The sequence below is a fragment of the Schistocerca nitens genome, chromosome 2 (genome assembly GCF_023898315.1).
Source record: "Schistocerca nitens isolate TAMUIC-IGC-003100 chromosome 2, iqSchNite1.1, whole genome shotgun sequence".
Classification (NCBI taxonomy): Eukaryota; Metazoa; Arthropoda; class Insecta; order Orthoptera; family Acrididae; genus Schistocerca; species Schistocerca nitens.
Genome location: NC_064615.1, coordinates 415,533,184 through 415,557,376, shown reverse-complemented (window position 1 = coordinate 415,557,376; position 24,193 = coordinate 415,533,184). Strand labels below are relative to the sequence as shown.

The 24,193-nt window shown below is 41.1% G+C and overlaps 1 protein-coding gene across 6 annotated transcripts in view; it reads right to left on the bottom strand.

The window, feature by feature from the left end:
• Positions 1 to 8,630: 8,630 nt before the first annotated feature.
• The window catches only part of LOC126236284 (diacylglycerol kinase epsilon), a 200,266-nt gene continuing 184,703 nt past the window's right edge, over positions 8,631 to 24,193 (bottom strand). For all 6 annotated transcript variants that reach the window (XM_049945468.1, XM_049945465.1, XM_049945469.1 and 3 more), the window contains exons 12-13: positions 21,821 to 21,954; positions 8,631 to 9,218 (exon numbers count right to left, since the gene is read on the bottom strand). In XM_049945468.1, coding sequence (XP_049801425.1) covers positions 9,093 to 9,218; positions 21,821 to 21,954 — 260 coding nt within the window. In that variant the 3' untranslated portion in view covers positions 8,631 to 9,092. The remainder of the gene's footprint in view (positions 9,219 to 21,820; positions 21,955 to 24,193) is intronic.

Below are 24,193 nucleotides of genomic sequence, written 5' to 3'. Positions count from 1 at the left end.
TGGTGTGTCGGTTGTCACTATAGGCTGCACTGATCTTGTTTTTCCATTATTCTTGCAACTACTTGGAATAGTGGAGTGTTTCCCTGAATTATTGAGCTTCCTTTCAGACTTCTGTGTGCTTGTTCCAGCAGGAGTGAGCTGTACTGCATTTGTTATTACATTGGTTCTTGAAGCTGTTGAGGTACATAATTTGTTTTGCACTAGTCATTTAGGTACAGCTTTCATAGTCAGTGCCCTGGTTGTTACCTTCGTATCTATATACATATTAGAGTATTGTGTTGGGTCTTCTGCTTCCATTTGTAATATAATAGGATCATCATCTTTCTTGTCAATAAATTTCCAGATGAGCTGTTTTATTTGTATACAGACATATTGCTTTCCCATATTATTCAAATGCATACCATGTCTGGCATAATGCACTCTTTCTAAGCCATCAAGTTTAAAAAAAAATGTATTTGGGAAGGATTTGGTAATATTTTCTAGTTTTCTGTTCGTGACTTCAATTTCCTTGTTTACACATGAACTTGGAACTAGATCTTTTCTGAGTGGTATGCTTGATAACACTACATTTAGATTTTTTAAATTATTCAGGGCCCTTCTAGCAGATCTGATGGCTTCTCTGGTGTTGTTTTGGTAGATATCATTTGCACCACCAAATATTAAAACAACGTCCTTTTTAGTTAGTGGGCCTGCTAGTGTTTTGCAGTCCTCTGTGACTTCATCCATTGGAGCACCTGGCTTAACTATGCCTGTTGCATTAGCTTGTAGTTCTTTCAAAATTTCTGCTATTTTTCGTCCATGACTGTCAGCAAGAATAAATATTTCTCCTTGAAATCCAATGTGTCCAGTTGTATTGTATTTGTGTTCTGGTCTGTCACTTTTTTTATAATGTTCACCTTTATTTGCGCTGTTGCTTGTATCAACACATTCCATAACACACACACTTGAGTCTTTTGCTGTCCTATTTAGGCTTCTGAACCCTTCATTCTGCTTTTCCTTTTCACTGTTTACAGTTTTTGTAGGTTTTGTTTTGGGTGACCCATGGAATTTCAGGTAACTAAGCAGTTCAGTATTTTCCTTTCAAAGTTTTATTATATCACTCTTTAAAGAATGAATTTCTGATTGAATATTTATGATACATTCTTTTAGACGTTCAATACCAGCTACACATTTAGTACATAGCATATTTTTACCTCCAATAGCTGTATTTTCGTTCTGAGAAACATCGCACACTTCCTGCACAGGAACCATTTTCTTTCGCTTCTTAAGTCACACTACTACACACAATAAATTTTGGATCACAATAGACACGGAATCTTTCGCATATTACACTTTTTTCACACTTTACGTTTATATTTTAAGGCTAACACACTCGCGATTTCCTACTGACCGCCACTAATACGAATTGACTGTATATCGTCAAACTTGTGTTGCTGACCAGACACTTCCTTCACAACTAACCATATGGTTTTAATTTTATCCTGTGAATTAGCTATTCTACTTGCATACCAAATACTCTTTGCCTCCCTAATAACATTTTCAAGCACCTAACAGTACTGATTGTAATGGGCTACTGTAGCTTGATTGTGACTACTTCTTACTTTTTGATATAATTCCCACTTTGTTCTACATGATATCCTTATCCCACTAGTCAGCCATCCGGGCTGCCTTTTACTGCTAGTACCCTGTTTAGAGCGTTCTACTGGAAAGCAACTCTCAAAGATCATCACTCTTGTTCCTTGACGAGGTTTAAAAAACTCTCTATTGTCACTGGATTAACTTTCCTACACAGTTTGTAATTATATGTGACATTTGTTTGGGTACAAAAGCCTTTTAGTTTTAAAATGTGTGCATAATGGTCTGGAAGGCCATTCACCCTTTTACTAACAGAATGCCTATCTAGTTATGAAGAATGAATAAAAAAAAATTTGTCTATGTCTGTGCTACTGTTCCACTGTACCCTAGTTGAAAAAAACCTCCAGCCCCATGTTAAGATGTCTAACAACCACATTAAGATGACACTGATCATGATGCTGAAACAGTTGCATGAAATCCACATTAGTGCCACCAGTTTGAGTAGCTACCTTTACCAGGTCACCACCTAAATCATTTTCCCTGTCCCTATCAAGACTATTCTTTGCTCCACCCACTATCACTGCCTGATTCTCTTTTGTAAAATTCCTACATAACTCCCCTATGCTGTGAGTCACCTGAGCCAACCCTGCACAAGGCTTCACTATGCTGGTGACCTGGTACTCACTCCCCAATGCTTCTTGCAACTGCTGGGCTACGCCTCTACCATGCGAAATATCTAGCAACAGAACCTTCTTCTTTCTGTTAGACCTTGCAAATGACCTAGGCCTCCTAACAGCTAAGGACTGCTCCATGTTACCTACACCTACAGCTACAACAGGCTCCTCTCCACTCTGACAGTTGGTCAAATCTATTGCATAAAGGCAAAGTACAACTGTCTGAATACCTCCTCCTCCTAGCTGCCTTCTTGCCAACTGGCAGTTCCCATTCCCCACCACCCATCACCCTCCTCAACTTAGCTCTATTTAAGAGCTTTATTTTCTCGTTTTTGTGACAGTAAAGTGTTGTCAGGCCCTCTGTTGCACGGTTTTCATTTCTGCTGAAAAACCAGCTTCACAGCTCATAAGGTGTCACTCTCCACTGGGAACATGTCAGGAGGTTAGCAAGTTTCATATCTAGGTTTCTGACTGTGCTCTTACAGTCAATTCTTAAGTTAGCAATTCTCGAATGGGTAGGATGTGTGCGTGCTGTGTGCAGACACAGGAGGAGCTGACCACAGTTTGCGAACAGATGAATGTGGTTTTGGCTACGATCAGTCATCTTCAGATGTTTGCCTCAGGGTGTAGTGGTGGCAGAGACCCTGGCACGTTTCATGAGATACCTCAAGTGTCACTTGTTTCACCCACAAGCTCTGCTGTTGAGGCGCCTTCCACTGATACACTGGATACGCCCTCACAGGGGGATGAGTGGCAGGTGGTAACACATTCATGTCACTTGCAGAATAGGGTCAATTTGGAGGCTGGCCATCTCGCCTCACACATGCACCCTGCGAGTGGACAGGTAACCACTGCTTCAGCAGGGTCCGAGTAGGCACACAGGGGGAGGGGTTTACTAGTCATCAGGAGTGCCAGTTTTAGGCATGTTATGGAGCCCCTTAGGCAGATGGTGTTCAAGACTGGAAAGAAAGCCATTGTGCTCTCGGTATGATTGCTAGGGGGCCTGATCTGAGATGAGGTGGAGGCCTTGCCTGCGGTTATCAAGCGTGCAGGCTGCAAGTTGTGGCTCACATCGGCACCAATGATGCCTGTCACATGGATTCTGATTCCGAGGCCATCCTCATTCATACAGGCGGCTGGCAGAGGTGGTGAAGGCTGCTGACCTTGCATGTGGGTGCAAGCAGAACTCACAATTTGCAAAATTTCTCCCAGAGCTGATCAAGGGCCCTTGCTTTGGAGCCATGTAGAGGGTCTCAGCCAAAAGCTTGTTTGACTCTGTAATGGCCTTGGCTGCAGATTTCTAGACCTGCATTAACAGCTGGGGATCTGTAGGATTCCTCTTGATAGGCCAGGTGTGAAAGGAAGCATCTACTTGGTAGCAGAGTACTTGTGGAGTGTACATAGGGTCTTTTTTGGGTTGGCGGTAGGTTAAAGTTCTCTGACGAAAACTTTCCAGACTTGCAAATAGTAAAATCAGACCGCATTCAGAGTCAAGGCACTTCAACAGTCAAAATTTTTTCTGTAAATTATCAAAGTATTCGTAACAAAGTTCCATAATTCACAGATCTCCAGGAAACTTCTTGCACTAAAATTATTCTCAGGAATGAGAGCTGGCTGAAACCAGGAGTAGGAAGGTCTGAGATATTTACTGCTTTATGGATCATATATTGAAAAAAAAACCGATTAGATGCCAAAAGAGAGGGGGGGGGGGGTGTTCAATTAAGTTGACAAATATGTTACATTTACTGAGGTCGAATCTGACTGTGTGTCAGTGAAGTTATCTGGTTGCATATAAAAGGTCTGGGTCAAATCAAGTTAATTGTTGGATGTTTTTAATGGCCACCTGTTCTTTTGTGATTGTTTTAGAGTCACTGACAGGAAGTCTACCCAGATAGTGTAATATGAGTTGGAGGCGACTTTAACCTACCAAGTATAGGCGGGGACATTTATGGATTCATTGCAGAGGATATGGACAGACAGGCTTGCGATGTTCTTTAGAATACTGGAATGTTATGCAGATATAGGTGAGTGATTTCACAAACTTGAGATGGTAGGATATAAGGTAAATTTGCTTTGAGGGCCTGGGGCTCAGGGTGCATTGTGGTCGCCTCAGCCAAAATGCCGTCGGTATGCAAGACGCAGCAACTGGTGCAGCAAGTCAGGTAACAAAGGTAAGCAGTGTCACCAGACATGGGTAAACTCCAAAGATGAGAATTTCAGCAATGGTCACCTCGTTTAGCAGAATGCAGAATGACCAGGTGTGGTGGGCTTTGAGATAAAATGAAAGATGACTTGTTACAGCTCTTTCAGAATCTGTGATAATTAAATAAAATCTGAATACATTTGTGATCTCAGAAAAATGAAGTGCATCCAATGCCACAACAATGTTTTCAAGATGTTTAGAACTACAGAAGTTAATACTTCATAGTGAATAAACACTTTAACAAAGAACCTCTGAATTAACAACTTCTAGCACACTTCATGCAATTTCAACAAATGATATCTCAGATGATAGTGCTGCACAATAGCTATCATCCCACAAAGCCAGTCACCAGTATCTATTTTATTTATTGACTGAAGTCTGTTATATCTTTTTTATTATGAAAATGTTTGGCAGATCATCGTATTCTCCATAGTTACACAGCAAATGAATACAGTATGAATACCTCACATATTATCATACGTATGTAGTTATTTAGTGAACAGTTTACTACTCTGCCAGTAACTTTGTTTAAGTGTTGCTGTGCTAATTTCAAAGTGGTCAGTCACATGTGTTAGCTGACACTGCAACTGAAAGGAGAACCAAAAGACGCTTCTGTTAAGAAAGAGTAAACAATTGCTTAAACAATATTTAATGACAATCAGTTGTCATTTATCAACAGCACATTTGCACTAAAATGCTGCCTTATTCATTTATGAACCAACTGTTACTTACATTTATTGTAAATGATCTAAGTGTAACCAAATGTTTATGACATTTCTTTATTTAAAGATTGTTGTAATATATTAGTTTAGTCCAGGAAGTGGTCAAGTTGAAACAAATCATATCTACAGAATGTGAAAGCAATGTACATTTGGTGGGGACAGTCTTCAGCCAATGGTAAAGCAGTCAGTAGCGCAACACTACAGGAGTCAAGTGGAGATTGGGACTATTTTTAGTGAAGGGCTCAAGGGAGTGATTCTGGACATTTTTAAATTTGTGCTGGAAGAAGACAGACCTGCCTGTGGTAACATACTTGATTTGGTCACTCTGAAAAGGCGGAGATGATATTCATCTATGGCGAGTGTCGATGAAATGCAGCTGAAGCCTGCAGTGTGTATGCAGAACGGTACTCAGACAGCGAGCATCCAACGTGCCGCACATTGCAAAACATCTACCGCCAACTGTATGCAACAGGTATGCTCGTAGCATGCAAACGGGTCCATAACAGGCCCGTCACAGGAAAAGCGGGTGCAGTTGGTGTGTTAGCTGCTGTTGCCACGAACCCACACATGAGTACACGGGATATTGCGAGAGCTGGTGGACTGAGTCAAAGTTGTGTCATGCGCATACTGCATCGTCACCGCTTTCACCCGTTTCATGTGTCGCTACATCAGCAATTACATGGTGATGACTTTAATCATCGAGTGCAATTCTGTCAATGGGCATTAACAGAGAATGCGTTGCAGTTCTGCCTGTTTACCAATGAAGCGGGTTTCACAAACCACGGGGCAGTGAATCTACGGAACATGCATTACTGGTCCGTGGACAATCCTCGCTGGCTCAGACAGGTAGAGCGACAGCGACCAGGGAATGTAAATGTATGGTGCGGAATCATTGGCGACCACCTCATTGGTCCTCACTTCGTTGCAGGGGCCCAAACAGCTGCAACATGCATCGCGTTTCTACAGAATGATCTGCCAACGTTGCTCGAAAATGTCCCACTGGAAACGCGTCGACGTATGTGGTATCAGCATGATGGTGCACCTGCACATTCCGCAATTAACACTAGGCTGACCCTTGACAGGATGTTCGACGGGCGTTTCATAGGATGTGGAGGACGCATAAATTGGCCAGCCCGTTCTCCTGATCTTACACCTCTGGACTTCTTTCGGTGGGGTACGTTAAAGGAGAATGTGTACCGTGATGTGCCTGCAACCCCAGAGGATATGAAACAACGTATTGTGGCAGCCTGCGGCGACATTACACCAGATTTACTGCGGCGTGTACGACATTCATTACGCCAGAGATTGCAATTGTGTGCAGCAAATGATGGCCACCACACTGAACATCTATTGGCCTGACATGTCGGGTCACACTCTATTCCACTCCGTAATTGAAAACGGAAACCACGTGTGTATGTGTACCTTACCCCTCATGGTAATGTACATGTGCGTCAGTGAAAAAGACCAATAAAAAGGTGTTAGCATGTGGATGTAATGTGCTGTTCCAGTCTCTTCTGTACCTAAGGTCCATCACCGTTCCCTTTGGATCCCTACATAATTCGGTGCTCTCCAATACACAGGATCGAACAGCAGAGGAGTGGTACTCAAGCGTCAACTTTAGGTTACAATATCTCCGGATGTAATTAACATTTTACAATGCAATGTGGGTTTTAAGGGAGAGGGTAAGGAGTAATTCCAATCCCGGGAGCGGAAAGACTTACCTTAGGGGGAAAAAAGGACAGGTATACACTCGCATATCCATCCGCACATACACAGGCACAAGCAGACATTTGTAAAGGCAAAGAGTTTGGGCAGAGATGTCAGTTGAGGTGGAAGTACAGAGGCAAAGATGTCGTTGAAAGACAGGTAAGGTATGAGCGGCAGCAAATTGAAATTAGCGGAGATTCGGTGCTCTCCGATACACAGGATCGAACAGCGGAGGAGTGGTACTCAAGCGTCAACTTTAGGTTACAATATCTCCGGATGTAATTAACATTTTACAATGCAACAAACGGCACTGATTACGTATTTGTTTATGTGTTCAGATGTGCTAACAAAACTAACGGAGTTCCATTTAACAAAACGAAGGTTTATGTTAAAAAACATACTTCCGTGCATTTTTTTATGGTTTGTATTAACCAATTACACTAGCCCCTCTCCTCACGTTCGGTCTGTGGAATCGATTCGTCAGTATTTGATGTGGTTTACGAAATATATCCAGCGGTAATGTTAGGTGACTCACCCTGTATGAGGGAAACATTCCACGTGGGAAAAATATATCTAAAAACACAGATGATGTGACTTACCGAACGAAAGTACTGGCAGGTCGATAGACACACAAACAAACACGAACATACACACAAAATTCTAGCTTTCGCACCAAACTTTTGCTTCATCAGGAAAGAGGGAAGGAGAGGGAAAGACGAAAGGATGTGGGTTTTAAGGGAGAGGGTAAGGAGTCATTCCAATCCCGGGAGTGGAAAGACTTACCTTAGGGGGAAAAAAGGACAGGTATACACTCGCGCGCGCGCGCGCACACACACACACACACACACACACACACACACACACACACACACACACACATCCATCCGCACATACATAGACACAAACAGACATTTTAATTATAATCACCCTGTATATCCACTTTCTAATCCAATACATGTAAATAGACAGCTTTAAGACTGTTCTATCAGTTTCCTGATGTTATAAACATAACATGCACAGCCTGTTATGGCTAATGCCATACACATAAAAACCGATACTTCGATTCTGATGAGCAACTTTTTTTAAAAATTTACATCAGAATCATGGCATGGTCTTGCTCACAGCAATGCTATTGTTTTTTTCTTTCGTTCATGCTCATCAGAAATCTGTCTGTGATCTTTCTAAACACTCTGTCACAGTGAGGCATCATTTGCACACTGTATTAATGCTGTTCAATAGATTTAAGTTTTTGGAATGCATTAAGTAAGTTAGTTTGTGATCCAGAGGAGGGACCAAACAGCAAGGTCATCGGTCCCATCGGATTAGGGAAGGATGGAGGACAAAGTCAGCCATGCCCTTTCACAAGAACCATCCCGGAATTTACAAGAAGTGATTTAGGGATATCATGGAAAACCTAAATCAGGATGACCGGACATGGGTTTGAGCTGTCATTGTCCTGAATGCGGGTCCAGTGTGCTAACCACTGCACCACCTTACTCAGCAATCCAGTAAGTCTGAAAAATCAGGTCACAGATGCTGCAGCATTGGAGTGATGTGATTACTGCACAATATCACAAATCTCAACAGGAGATAATGGTAGAACACACAATGAGTCACTCGTACACAGAATACAATGTAGGTTACAAAAGAAAACTTTTTTAAGTCCATATAATTACTAGATTATCAATACATTAACATTTCAAAACAAGGTGGAATAGGAAAAATTGAAAACATTTCAATAAAAGATAATTTGTGTATGACTGTAAAGGTTTTATTTTCTTCATAAGTGGAATTCATAATAATCATATATCTGTTAAAGGATCACCCTTACCAGTTAGTGTTGGTACTGGCAGATGATTTGTTGTAAATCCCTGAATATCTTGCAGCTTACTAGTTAAACATTTACATGGATTCTCATTTGCATGACTATAAAACATGTACAAGCAATGCTACAGTAGATAATTATGGCAAGGCACATCTTAGTAATATTATTTTGTTGTTACAGGCATTTAAGATGAATACAAAATATAAACATATCAAATATAAAAGCAATGTGTAACAATAAAAGCAAAACAGTTCAGAAACTTCTTTGTAACCAATAAAAAATAAATGTTGTAAAAATTAAATTATTAAAATCACATAAAATTAAACAAAATATTTTGGAACATATAGCATAATAACAGAACACAATCAATGGTCCTGAAATAATACTTAATCAACTGTTTCCTTCAATTTAAGAACAGTGGCCTGATTATGAAAATGTATGTTTATTTCTGAAGTTTTCTGCAACCATGGCTCACCATCTACCTGGATAGGTGCAGGTGATTTCAAAGTTATCTGCAAAATATATTTATGGAACTGAAATGTTGTTACAGTTTACTTTCCTGATAGAAAAAAAAGGGAGAAGTGGAAATTATGGCTGAAATATAATTTTTTATTTGTCAATTTGTTATGAATGTTCAAAAACTTACTTGATTACATTAGTTCCTATTAAGACTGCAACAAAAAATGTGCACTCTATGAAATAGTTGAAAACTGTGGAAGTGTCATTTGGTATACAAACATATATCTAAATAATTATCATGTCCATAATTTATGAAGAAAGCTGACATTCTTAAACATAATAACATGAATGATTACAAACGAAAATAAGAAGAGGGACCCACTTATCTGTAAATGACAGATGTACAGCGCTTAGAAACGATGTAACAGCACATAAATTTTAGAACTTTTCAGCTATCACTTTTATTCTATGAGGACAATTTGAGAAGTTCACAGACTCACCACCAGATGTCAGTGCTACTGCAACAAGGTTCCTCTGTAATAATAGGTCATCATTTACGAGTAAACGTGACATGTCAGTGCTCTGGGTAGAGATCTTTGGTGCTGACATTTCTCTGTTGTTGTTTCCATGTAGTGATTTGTGAAGATGGAAAAAAATTAGGAGTCAAGAAATGATTAAGTGCTTCATAAAGAACAGTATGAAAGCAAAGGAAATTCATGCTAATTTTCAGAATCCACTGGTGTGTGCAGGGGAGGGGGACTCTCTGCTCCTTCACATTCAACAGTCGCCAGTGGACAAACAAATTCAAATTTGGTCAGGACAGCTTAGGTAATGATCTGTGTAGTGGTCAGCCAAGATGTACCACTACCTCATAAAGGTAATGATCTGTGTAGTGGTCAGCCAAGATGTACCACTACCTCATAAATTATTGCAAAAGTGCATAAAATGGTCATGGCGGATTGCTGACTGAAAGTGCAAGAAATTGCTGACGCTGTAAAGATCTCATCTGAATGGGTGTATCACGTTTTAGGAGAGGAGTTGGATATATGAGAAAATTATCTGCTAAATGGGTGCCACAACACTTAACACAGGATCAGAAATGTATCAGAATGGAAATGTCTCAACAATATTTACCCCATTTTTAGAGAAACCAACAAGGTTTTTTGCATTTGTTTATGATCACAGACTAAACTTGGGACCACTACTACCCCAGAGAAAAAATGACAGCCAAAGCAGTGGAAACGTGCTGATTCACCATCACCAAAAAAAGCAAATGCAATACAGTCAGCCAGAAAGGTAATGGCACCAATTTTCTGGGATACAAAAGGAATTCTACTGATGGATTATCTTCCCACTGGTCAAACAATTACAGGACAATAACGTCCTGGACCAACTACAGAACAAGATACATGAAAATGCCAAATTTGGCAAGGAGGAAAGTCATATTTCACCGAGAAAATGTGGACCCACACACATGTGTTGCCATGGCAAAAATACACGAAATAACATATGAATTCCAGAATGAGATTTTCACTCTGCAGCGGAGTGTGCGCTGATATGAAACTTCCTGGCTGATTAAAACTGTGTGCCCGACCGAGACTCGAACTCGGGACCTTTGCCTTTCGCGGGCAAGTGCTCTACCATCTGAGCTACCGAAGCACGACGCACATCCGGTCCTCACAGCTCTACTTCTGCCAGTATCTCGTCTCCTACCTTCCAAACTTTACAGAAGCTCTCCTGCGAACCTTGCAGAACTAGCACTCCTGAAAGAAAGGATACTGCGGAGACATGGCTTAGCCACAGCCTGGAGTATGTTTCCAGAATGAGATTTTCACTCTGCAGCGGAGTGTGCGCTGATATAAACTTCCTGGCAGATTAAAACTGTGTGCCCGACTGAGACTTGAACTCGGGACCTTTGCCTTTCGCGGGCAAGTGGTAGAGCACTTGCCTGCGAAAGGCAAAGGTCCCGAGTTCGAGTCTCGGTCGGGCACACAGTTTTAATCTGCCAGAAAGTTTAACATACGAATTGTTGCCACATTCACCTTGTTCGCCTGATTTGGCTCTTTCACACTTCCATCTCTTCCCAAGCTCAAAATTTTCTTCAGATTCTCTTCAAATGAAGAACTGACAGGCAAAGTTGATGGGTATCTTGCAAGCCTGGGAGAAGTTAATTTTTGATATGGGATCAAGACGGAGCATTGCTCAACCAAATGCATTGTGTACAGGGAGACTACATTACAAAATAAAAAATGTTTCACTGAGGTATGTCGTTTCTTCTATTTCATTCTGAGAACTTTTCAAACTAATCTCATAGTTTAAGTACACACACACACACACACCACACACACACACACACAGATGAACGAACATACCCACACCTGACCCCAGTGACATTTGCATTTGGGTGTGTTTCTGTGGTTGTGAATTATGTACTTTAACAAGAAAGTGAGTGGTAGCTTGAAAGCTTTGTAGTGCCTCTGTTTTTATGTGGTAAGCATCATTCAGGTACAGCTAAATGGCTGCCTTTCATCATTTGTGTTTATTGTTTTCTTCCTAGAATTTTTCACTCTTGTAATAGAATCTAATATTGTTACTCAATATACACACATCCAAAATATTCTTTTGCCTGTACACAGTCAACCAGATGATGATCAGTACAGAATGAAACTAGATGTCATAGTAACCAGATTTTTACTTAGCAGCTTATGGCATACTGAAAATATTAACCTCTAAATTTATGAAATCCATATCCTTTATTCTGTGCAGTTCTGCATGTCATTTTCTGTGAAGCTGTGCAGAAGCTCCATCACTTCTTATTTCTGGTATGATATGGGAACACATTTGTGGTAAATCGCTCATTCACTGGCACTACTCTGACTTATTTGGGTTAAACCTGTCATAGTGTAAAAAGACTGTGAAAGTTGAGAAGAGTCCTGCACTAGCAACAGTGAGAAATAGTTCTTCATAATGAGAGCAATCTCACTTCTTTTGTGTCAAGGTATTACTTTCAATTCCATGAACATTTAGGAACACAAATATCTTGAAAAATTTTCATAATCTGTCTGAAAAAAAGAAAAAAAAGCCTGTAATACATGCACTCACTTATGCAATGACACTCAAAGTGCACAATGAAACAGAAATGATCATTAAGAGGCTTAGCTATCTTCACCTTATGACCAGAACTATCAGTTGTGGAAAAGAACGTAAAAAGAATGAAGTTTTTTTGTCTTTTGAATGAATGTTCACTTTTACATGTATCTTTTCCTTTCTTTTCAGTTTACCCAATATCCTTCACTCTTTGCTTCTTTAGTTGTCATCCATTTTCTTAGTTCAGCCTTTTATTAGCAACAGTCACATGGACTCCACTCTACTTCCTTTACGAGGGTAATCCCAAAAGTACTCCTATTTTTTTATAAGTACATAGACCTGTTTATTTCTACAATGGTTTACATTAGTTTACAGTTTGAACATTTAGCTATTTTTTGACATAATCACCATTTCTGTCGATGCAATTTTGTACACAATGTGGCAGCTTTTGTATGCCCATGTTATACCAGCTCGCCGCCATGCTGTTTAGAAAGTTATGAACCTCTTCTTTCACCTCGTCGTTGGAGATGAATTGATTTCCGGCCAAATGTTCTTTTAACCTAGGGAACTGGGCGCCAAGTCAAAACTATAGGGTGGGTGGGTGATTATGTTCCATTGCAACTGTTGCAGGAGAGCAACGGTTTGCCGAGCAATGTGCAGGCGAGTGTTGTCTTGGAGAATGTGTACGCCCTTGCTCAAAATTCATCTTCTCCGGTTCTGAATTTCCTGTTTGAGTTTTTTAAGAGTCTCACAGTACCTGTCAGTGTTAATTGTGGTCCCAGTGATTCAGCTCCGACGATGAGGTGAAAAAAGAGGTTCATAACTTTCTGAACAGCATGGCAGTGAGCCGGTATGACATGGGTGTACAAAAACTGCCACAGCATCTACAAAAATGCATCAACAGAAATGGTTATTATGTCGAAAAATAGCTAAATGTTCAAGCTGTAAACTGATGTAAACCATTGCAGAAATAAACAGGTCTATGTACTTATAAAACAATAGGAGACCTTACTTTTGGGGTTACCCTCATAGAGTCCGTAATATGTCTATTCTATTCACATGCAATGAATACCAGACACTTTCACCCTATTGCTCAACAAAATTATCTATGTCATAAGGAGAACTTGTAATTCATCTTCTGCAAGCACTTACAGTGAAACAGAAGTGGAATGAGGCAAAGTAGAAGGTACGAAGATTTGTCAAATTCTGTTGGATGGAAAGGTACTGTATTTGCAGTGAAATAGAAATGAATGGAGAGAAAATAAAAATAATGAAATTGTCTTTTTCTGTTGGATGAAAAAAAATAGGAAGCTCACATTAGAGCACAATTTACTATCTGTAAAGGATAGTAATACAATTACACTAAGGAAAACCAACTGTTTCCTTCGCAATCACATGCTGAAGTATATTTTGTAATGGAGTATTAGATATTAAAAATGTGGAGATTTTATCAATAAGCTGCACATCAAATATTTGCAATATGGATAGAGTAAATATTCTTACAAAGTAGCAGCAGATGAAACACTTTGAAAGATTTAAATCTGTTATCTCTCATAGACAGGGCCTCTGTTTTGTTGCAGAAGTGAAATGACGGTTGCAGGGAGTGTGCTAACAATTAAAAATTAAAGATAAAGAAAAATATCATGTATAATTAAGCACTACCAGTATCTTTTTCTTTAATAATTCACTGTTCTCCCAGCTAAAGGAGGCCCTGGTTCTAAAAGCTAGCAATTGTGTATCTTCCAAAAAGTTTACAGCTGCTGTTGTTTGGTGAGTAAATTCCCTCTATCAGTGTCATCAGTTTTCAATTCAATGATCACTTGTACATCACATTGTTAGTACGTACTTAATTTGACTGTCATTGCTATAGTAGCAACATTTTATGCACTGTGGTAAATGAGATGATAAGGCATCAAAAGAATCACAGCCAACAGCGAAAGCTACAAGACAGCATAATGTCCAAGATACATGTGTCTGAAATGGGACACATTATGTGACCAAAGACACACTTATGCTGCCAGTCAGAAGTATCCAGCCTTATTGCATGTCTTTGCATAAAACATATAACAATGAACAAAAATGTGACAGTCATTAAGTCACATTTGTTCTAAAAAAGGACTCATTATTGCAGTTAAACACTTATGTGATGGATGGATTGATGAGGTTAAAGGGGCCAAACTGTGAGGTCCTCGGTCCTTTAATTCTTTGTGTGTCAAGCTGGGAATAGTCCACAGAGAGGAAGGACAAAAAGGACAAATACCAATGGACTCAATTGTATCTGAGAATCAAGAAAACCATGAGATAGAAGCAAGTAGATGTGAGAGAAGGGGAAAAGAGTGAAGATGGGAGAGTTGCCCCACCCAGAAAGCAGTTAAAGCCCCCCACCCGAGACATGTTATGCTTCCAAGCTCCACATCCAATTGGTGCTTCCACACTCTCCATTACTACAAGAAAACTAGCTACATGGACAAGATAAAATCTCAGGAAACAGAACAATGATGACAAATTTGTCAACCAATAACAGATGTAAAAGAGAAGAATTAAAAAGGTGATACCCGCTGGATCCAGGCCAGACCACCGAGCAGGGGCCGCCTTGGGCCCCTTGGTGTGGAGCTAGCAATGGGGCACCCCTCTGGTCCCTCAAGTGATCAAAGCGGCTACTGTGCCTTAAGTCATAGAGAGAAGTAAAAACTACTTTCACAGGTAAAACATGAAACCAGATCAGCCACTTTGGCAGAGTCCACTAGCACCAGAGGTAGCATGTCAACAAGCTTACGGTTTTGCCATTACGGTGGCCAAATTAGAGCAGTCCAGCAGGATGTGGACCACCTTAGACAGGCACCATGCTGACAGTGGTGTGGATCCTCACACTGGAGGATATGGCTGGGGGTCAGCTAAGTGTCAACAAAGCAAAGTAGATAGAGGACAGTAGATTCCTTGCGAGAAGCATGAAGGGAAATCTGCCACATGGTCGTGGTCTCCTTTATGGTTTGCAGTTTATTTGGAAAAGTAGGGCACATCAATCTGAATTCCAAGCCTCCAATGACCTTCAATGATTGTTGGCATAGAGTTGATTGAAGGTCCAGTTCCAGTACCCCCACCTATAAAGCCTGGGAGCCAACTTGCCAACCGGTCAGCATGTTTGTTCCCTGGGATCCCAATGTGACCAGGGGTCCATATAAGGACAACCAACCATCCGGCATGGTGGATATCATACAGGAGATCCTGGACAATCACAACCAATGGGTGTCAAGGGTAGCACTGGTTGACTTCCTGGACACTACTCAGGCCAATTAAGAATGACTCGCCAGTGCATGAATGAAGGTGGCTGAGGGCTTGAGCAATGGCTATCAATTCTGCAGCAAATAAACTGCATCCATTTGGAAGGGAGTGTAGTTCACTGCCTCTTGCACGTGTGTAGGCAAAACCAGTTCGTCCATTGACTGTACAGCCATCAGTGTAGGCCATGTCTGAGCCTGGAAATGCTTCAAGGACAGCCAGGAGCAAGCAGTGAAAAACCATAGGATCTATTGAGTCTTTCGTTCCAAAGGAGAGGTTGAGGCAGATCCACGGATGGGGTACACACCAGGGGGTACACTTGATTTGTCGCTGACGGAGGCAACAATGGGGGAAGGTGGAGTTCAGGGCAAAGACTCTGTGTGCAAACTGCACTCTTGACTCCAGGTCTTAATCTCTGTTGTGGAGGTAGATTTACCTATCAGTTCAGATGCTGAGGGAGCACAGCAAATCTGTGCTGCAAAGCTGATCAACAGTTGTTGGTGTCTGATCTGTAGGGGAGAGATGCCAGCCTCCACGAGCAGGCTGTTCACCGGACTGGTCCAAAAGGCACCTGTTGCAAGTCAGAGGCCACAATAGTGTATCAGGTCCAGTAATCACAATGCTGAAGGAAATGCAGAGCCATACACCAGGTTCCCATAATCGAGACATGGCCATATCAGAGCTTTGTAGAGCTGTAAAAGCATAAAGTGATCTGTGCCCCAGCTGGTGTTACTAAGACAGTGAAGAGTATTAAGATCTGACAAGTACATTCGCTTAAGTTGGTGAAGGTGGGGAAGACACATCAACTGAGCATTGAAGACTAATCCCAGAAAATGATAAGACTCCACCACATTGAGCATTTGGTTATTGAGGTAGATATCTGGTTGGGATGGACAGTACAATGGTGATAGAATGCATGACACATGTCCTGGTGGCAGAAAACCAGAAGCCATGGGTGAGAGCCCAGGACTGTGCCTTTCATATGGAAGCCTGCAGTCAACATTCAGCAACACCCTCAGTTGAGTAGCTGCAACTACACCACTGAAGTCATTAAAAAAAGCAGCACACTCAATACAGAGCCCTGTTGAACCCCATTCTCTTGCATATGGGGAATACTGCAGGCAGTACCAACTTGAACCTGTAAAGTACGATGAGACAAGAAGTTCCGGACAAAAATTGGGATTTGGTCCCCAAGACCCCACTCATGGAGGGTAATGAGGATATGGTGACACCATATTGCGTCATGTAAGTCCTATGCAAGTCAAAGTAAACAAGATGTTGATACCAGGTAAAAGCTGACAAAACAGCAGACTCCAGGCGGACCAAGCAGTAGAACGACCTTGGCAAAAACTGCCCTGGGACGGAACCAAAAGACCCGGAGACTCTAGGTACCAACCCGGCTGTCAGCTCACCATACATTTGAGCATCTTGCAGGGAACATTAGTGAGGTTAACTGGGAAAGAGCTGTCATCTCAAGAGGGAGTTTCCCCATTTCAGTATTCGGATGATCATGCTTTCTCACCACTGAGACGGAAACTCACTGTCGCTCCAGACATGGTGAAAAATGGCAAGCATGTGACAGTGGTGATCGACTGTTAAGTGCGTGGGCATTTGGCTGTAGATGCAGTCTGGCTCTGGAGCCGCGTCAGGCACAAATGTCTAGGGCACTGAGAAATTCCCACTCACTGAACAGAGCATTATAAGATTCCAGGTGACGTGTATTAAATGGTAAAGGAAGTCTTTCTACCCACTGTTTGAGGAAACAAAATGCAGGCTGGTAATTCTCAGATGCAGGGGCTCGAACATAATGAAAAGCAAAATTTTCAGCAACAGTGCCTGGATCAGTGTAGACATCACCACTCACAGATATACTAGGTACACAGATGGGGTACTGGTGTCCATCGAGGCATTGAATCTCTGCGCAAACCTTTGAAAGAGGAATACATGATTCAATGGTAACAACATACCACTCCCAGCAGTCTCATTTCTATCATTGCATGAGGTGGCAGGCCTGGCCACAGGGTCATTAAAGGCAATAAGGTGCTCCAGGGATCACTGAGTCAGATGCTGATAGAATGGCTGCAGTTGTGACCTGGACAAATACATCAATACCTCCGTGTGATGAGGTGCAAAGGGCGGCAGCAGTGGTGAAAGCTTACCGATCCGTATTTGAAAGAACCCATCTGGGTGGACACCCAGGTGAGTGACACCGAGGGAGGGACACAATGATCATTGATGCACAGGTCACCATGGACTCTCCACTGGATGGATGGGAGAAGACCTGGGCTGCAAATGGAAAGATCAATGGCCGAATAAGACCTGCACGCCACACTGAAGTGTGCAGGAAAACCAGTATTCAAGAGGCAAAGATCGAGCACTGCAAGCAGGTTTTCAATTTCTTTATGATGGTCAATGGTAATAGTTCCCCCCACAAAGGATTGTGGGCATGGAAGTTACCCAACAACATAAGGACGCGAGAGGGGGCTTGTAGAGATTCGAGAATTTCTGTGTAAATTCTAGAACCACTCAGCCTACTACCATCTCGAACACATGATATTCTAGATACGGGTGTGGGATGGTAGAATCCTACCTACTGCGCGTCACGTGTGTGTGTGTGTGTGTGTGTGTGTGTGTGTGTGTGTGTGTGTGTGTGCAGGTTTAAAATCAGTCGTGGGAAGAAAGTAGACGCAGTGGTTGAACAGCATCGACAAGTACCTGTCGGGCAATCCACAGAGGTTTTAGTGCATGTGTAAGGAAGAACTATGGAATTTTTATGCCGCTCTGTGCTTATTGTGCCATTGTCTATTGTTATGTGAAACAAGAACAGTTGAAAAAGTACTCTTGTGGACTCTTGACTCAGCCTTGTTACAGGCAAGACATATTTTCATATTCATTTTAAGAAAGTCATGGTAGTCAAGCTAACTTTCTTTTAACTGTAACTCATTTTGTTTCCAATGTTTGACGGTACAAGGTACTTACATAAAGTTGCATATGTATGTTGAAAGTGCGAATTATGTTGTGCATGAAAGTCAAATACATTGTTAACTGACAAAAACGAAAGTTTGTATGTCAACTCACTTTATAAGTAGAAAGAGGCTTAAAAGTTCCTGTACTTAGCTCTATTCATCTAAGAAGAAGAGATTTTCCAGCAGTTGATTATCCTGTAAAGAAGAGGGGCTGCAAAATTCCAAGTAAGTCACCTCGTAAAGAAGTGGAATGTGGTTTGGGGAAATAAATCAATATAACCCACACCCACACTGACACTTTAAGTCATCAGAATGTTAGAGGCTGAAGAAACAGTGCACACAATGTGTTCTGTTATACTTCATCGTCAGGAGGGAGATACATATCACAGATGGCAAAATCCGGAGATATCTTCACATGAACAGCCACAGTCTACAAAGCTGTATTGAGTGGTACATGTTTCCTACAGAAAGAGTCCAAAAAGTACGTGCAAACACCACCCAACAACACCTTTTCATAGTCAGTGTGATTCTTAAAAAGGCCCTACAGCTGCACAGGATAGGGGTTCACACTGCTGAGAAACAAGTTTCATTAAGGGTGATGCAAAAAGCAGGGGACATGCACAAAAAACATTGTACCTCAGCCAAATGGCAGAAAAAAGCACTACATTTCCACTGGAGGTTTACATTATCAGTATCCTGTGGGGGTGTGAAGCGACCTAGGAGGCAGGTTGTGCTTCAGGGTCGCCTGTTGCCGTTTGTCAAAATACATCATTAATACACATTTGTTCCTAATCAGAGTGCGTGGGTGGGTTCGGGACCATAGATACAGAGGCACAGGGGCCACCAGAATATCCATCTTTTTGAGGACTATTTCTTGTCCTTATTATCCTTAGATGATTTACGCTACTGTAAGGGCTTGTCTGCTACAGATTCTTGGACAGAGTAGGAATGAGAAGTCCTATGACCTGCAATCTGTGGCTCATTTGGCCACCTGGTTGCAGGTCAGCAGAGTCCTGGGAAAGGAGCATCCGGAGCGACCCTTTCCTGGTACGGGATGCCAGAAGAGGACAGTGCTTCTCCAGCAGGGGGCTGAGGACTGACTCCCAAAGGGGGTGTGGGGGAAACAATAGGAGTCAGATCACCAAATACCAGGAGAACAAGTGTGGTCGAGCAGCTATGAGGGACAGACTAGAAGACATGTAGGGCGATTGCACTGTCACTGAAGAGGATGATGTCATCGTAGCAGTAGCGTATGTCATCATCATACATGTAGGATGAAGACAAACGTATTTTTCTTCTTGGCCTTTTGATATATGATGTGGTCAAGGGTCTTGTATTACTTGATTTTCTTTTCTCGATTGAAAATGGTGCAGGCTGCTGAACAGAGAGGGGATGAATGGTGCTCCCTGCAGGTGACACAGATGGGGGGAGGGGCACAAGGAGCATTTGTGTGCAACAGATAGCCTCTAGGGGAGGGGCACACAGACGTTTGTGTACTACAGATGGCCACAATCCAGACAGATGAGGCTGGCATTGCAATGAGAAGACAGGTCCAAATTGCACGCATTTGTAGTATCGCTTGGAAGAATGAATATATGGTCTGACATGACAGCAATATACCACCACCTTGAACTTCTCTTGCAACGTGTCACCTTCAAAGCTAAAGATGAAGGTTCCAGTATTACCCACTCTTTTGTCTTTTGGTCCCCACTGGATACAACGAACATAATGCACACCTGATTGCTCCACACAAGCATGCAAGGATATCTCGCTGGACACTGATACCCTGTACCACTAGAGACAGGAATGTTGTCCAGCTTGTTGCAAGCAAGCAAGCAAGCAGCAGCTGAGATCGAGCAGGGGGGGGGGGGGGTCTATTTTAACCAGAACAGAGCAAATTTTAATTTTTGAAATAACTTCCACTTCCCCAAAAAGGGTTTGCAGTCAAAATGGAATCCTCATTTGTCCTAGATCAAACCAAATATTTGGGAGGGGGGGGGGGGTGGACTATTTCTCACCTTGTCTCTGAGCCCTATATTACTCCCATAATGTAGCCAAGGAAAGGAACATTTTGGAGTCATACTTCTCCGCCTAGTAATGTGTCTTAGCTTCAAAAGTGACTGCTGGGGGCCCGTTTGCTTCATATGAGAACGTTCCGCTATGGTACCACCTACTCCGAATGACAGCTCTACCCATAGGTGCCATCCAGCCTGGCCAGTAAACCATTGATCTGAGTCCTTGTGCCTCAGCCATGACTGGCACATACTTCTTGGCTTGCATGGGGAAATTCCACTAACAGTGTGATCCCTGTATGCTCACCACTGTGCTTGTACTTGATGACTCTCCCCACAACAGAATGATAACCATGCTGTGTTTCAGGTGCAGTATGGTTCCAAGAAAGAAGGGTGCAAAGAGAGAGAGGCACAAAAGGTGGAATATACACTGCGCCAGGTGGCCTTCCCTGCATGATTCACATTTTGTAAAATTTAGAAAAGAAGTATCAAGTCAGACACAACAAGGGGACCACATAATTAATAGTGAAAAGGTGTATAAGTCTGGAAGGTAAGAAAATGAATGTACAAAACACAAACCAGATTCAAGCACAATTGGCACCAAGAAGACTACTAATGGAAAAGTAGAGAGGAAAAAAGAATATGAGAAAAATAGACCTGCAGCACGGAAACAGAAATAGTGCTGCAAGGGCTGGGGCCCTGTGGTGGCCAAGGACATACTCACGAAAGAGATGAGAGCCCCTGGGGGGAGACACTCAAGTGACTATACACAGGATACGAATGTACAGGAAACATTTCTTAAGCAAATAAATACACTGATCTGTATATAAAATAGTGCAATCTACAGATGTAAATAGATCTGGCAATGATGTCCAGCCTACTGTAATGTGGCCAAAGTAAGTTAATTTTCTTTCACCTGACTTTTTTCTTTTTTTTTTTTCACACGGACTCACACACACTTCACCAAAGCTTGAGTACACTGCTTTGAGAAAGTCACTCACTAAACTGTGCTCCATCTGATTTAGGTTGATACCAGCCAAAATTATTCTAGTGTCATGACACTATAGCATAAATCTATCTTCCATACATGTCATTTGTAAATAACTTTCCAAAATGAGTGCCACAGCACCAAACATTACACTACAGAAATTCCTTGCCTTGGATGAAGCTATGGAATGGTATCCACTCCCTTATAAATTTCTGACAGAGATGCAAATTCTGAATTAAAAACTGATATATTATAATTATCAAAATTATTTTCATTTTAAGTTGACACCAAACTATCAAAGGAGAAAACAAAATATTTTTTACCTTAACTTGTGATGCTTGGCCAAATCTATATGGCTGAGACAGGCCCACTTGTAGCTGTGCAATGTGGAAAGATGAATAAATTCCTACAACTTCCAATTTACCATCACTGATGTTCTGAGAAGGCACTGTTTCATCTGTTAGAAATATGGGAGAAAGGCTGTGTTGTACATTTTGGTGAACCACAAATAGAAAAAGTTAAAAATTGTACAGGAATTTCAAGATAATATTTCAGCTCACTCCTGTAAGAAAAAGCACATACGTAGAGGATTAACTGCAATGAGTTACAGAGTTTTAAGTTTGGTTGTACAATAAATAACATATGAGTTACAAATATGCTTTCACGTGCATTTAGATTCACAAGCGTCTAGTAGTAATAGTTTTACTCATCTATAGATCTCCTCTACAAGGACATCGGACATGCCTTGGTATTACAATTTAAGAACAACAAAAATAAAGAAATCCACATGTACCGATACTTACATACTTATAGGTCTACTATAAATACAAAATTGAATAGAGGTAATGCATGGGAAGCTTTAATAATGAATAGGAAACTGGGAATGTGGGTAAGCTACTATGAACAACATAGTGAACGCATTACCATAGCCCAGATAGACAAAAAGCCAGCACACAAAACAGTATCACAAGTTTATATGTCAACTAGATCCACAGATGATGAAGAGATTGAAGAAATGTATGTTGTGATAAAAGAAATTATTCAGGTAGTTAAGGATGATGAAAATTTAATTGTGATGGGGGGAGTAGTATTCAATGGTAAGTAAAGGACGGGAAGGAAAAACTATAGGTGAATATGGACTTGGGGAAAGGAATGAAAGAGGAAGTCACCTGGCAGAAGTTTGCAGAAAGCATAATTTAATCATCACTAATACTTGGTTTAAGAATCAGGAACTAAAGCTGTGTATGTGGAAGAGACCTGGAGACATCAGGAGCTTTTGACTATAAAATGGGAACACAGAGATTTAGGAACCAGACATTAAAAAGTAAGACATTTTCAGGTGCAGATGTGGTCTCTGACCACAATTTATTGGTTATGAACTGTAGACAAAACTAAAGAAATCGCAAAAAGGTAGGAAATTAAGGAGATGGAACCTGGATAATTTGAAACAACGAGAAATTGCTCAGTGTTTCAGAGGGAAGATAAGGCAACAATTGATTAAAACAGGGGAAAGGAATGTAATAGACAACAAATGAGTATCTTTGAGAGATGAAATAGTGAAGGCAGTAGAGGATCAAATAGACAAAGAGACAAGGTCTAGTAAAAACCCTTGGATAACACAGGAGATATTGAATTTAACTGATGAAAAGAGAAAATACAAAAATAAAAATGCAGCAAATGAAGCAAGTAAAATGGAATATAAACGTCTAAAAAATGAGATTGACAGGAAATGCAAAATGGCTTAGTAGGAATGCCCAGAGGACAAATGTAAGGATTTAGAAATGTATTTCACTCAGGGAAAGATAGATACCACCAACAGGAAAATTAAAGAGGCCTTTGGAGAAAAGTGACACAGCTGCACAAATATCAAGAGTTTAGATGGAAAACCGGTGCTAATCAAAGAAGGGAAAGCTGAAAGGTGGAAGGAGTACATAGAGGGTCTATACAACGGAGATAAACTTGAAGGCAGTATTACAGAAATGGAAGAGGATGTAGATGAAGATGAGATCAGAGGTATCATACTGTGAAAAGAATTTGACAGAGCACTGAAAGACCTCATTTGCATCTGCATCTACATCTACACAAATACTCTGCTAATCACACTTAAATGCCTGGCAGTAGATTCACCAAACCATCTTCACAATAATTCTCTATTGTTCCGTTCTTGAGCAGCATGTGGAAAATTGAACACTTATATCTTTACGTGCGAACTCTGATTTCCCTTAATTTATGATGATGATTGTTTCTCCTTATGTAGGCTGGTATCAACAAAATATTTTTGCATTCGAAGGAGAAAGATGGTGATTGAAATTTTGAGAGAAGATCTTGCAATAGCAAGAAATGCCTTTGTTTTAATGATGTCCATCCTATTTCTCAACAAAACAAAATGTGCTGCCCTTCTTTGAACTCTTGTGATGTACTCCATTAATCCTATCTGGTAAAGATTCCACACTGTGCACCAGTACTCCAAAAGAGGATGGACAAGCATAATGATGGCAGTCTTCTTAGTAGATCTGTTGCATCTTCTAAGAATTCCGCCAATAAAATCCAGTCTTTGCTTCGCCTTCCTCACAACATTTTTGTGTGTGTTCTTTCAAATTTAAGTAGTTTGTAATCTTAATTCTTTGGCATTTAGTTGTGCAGATGGCATTTAGATTTGAATGATTTATTGTGCAACTGTTGTATAATGGATTCCT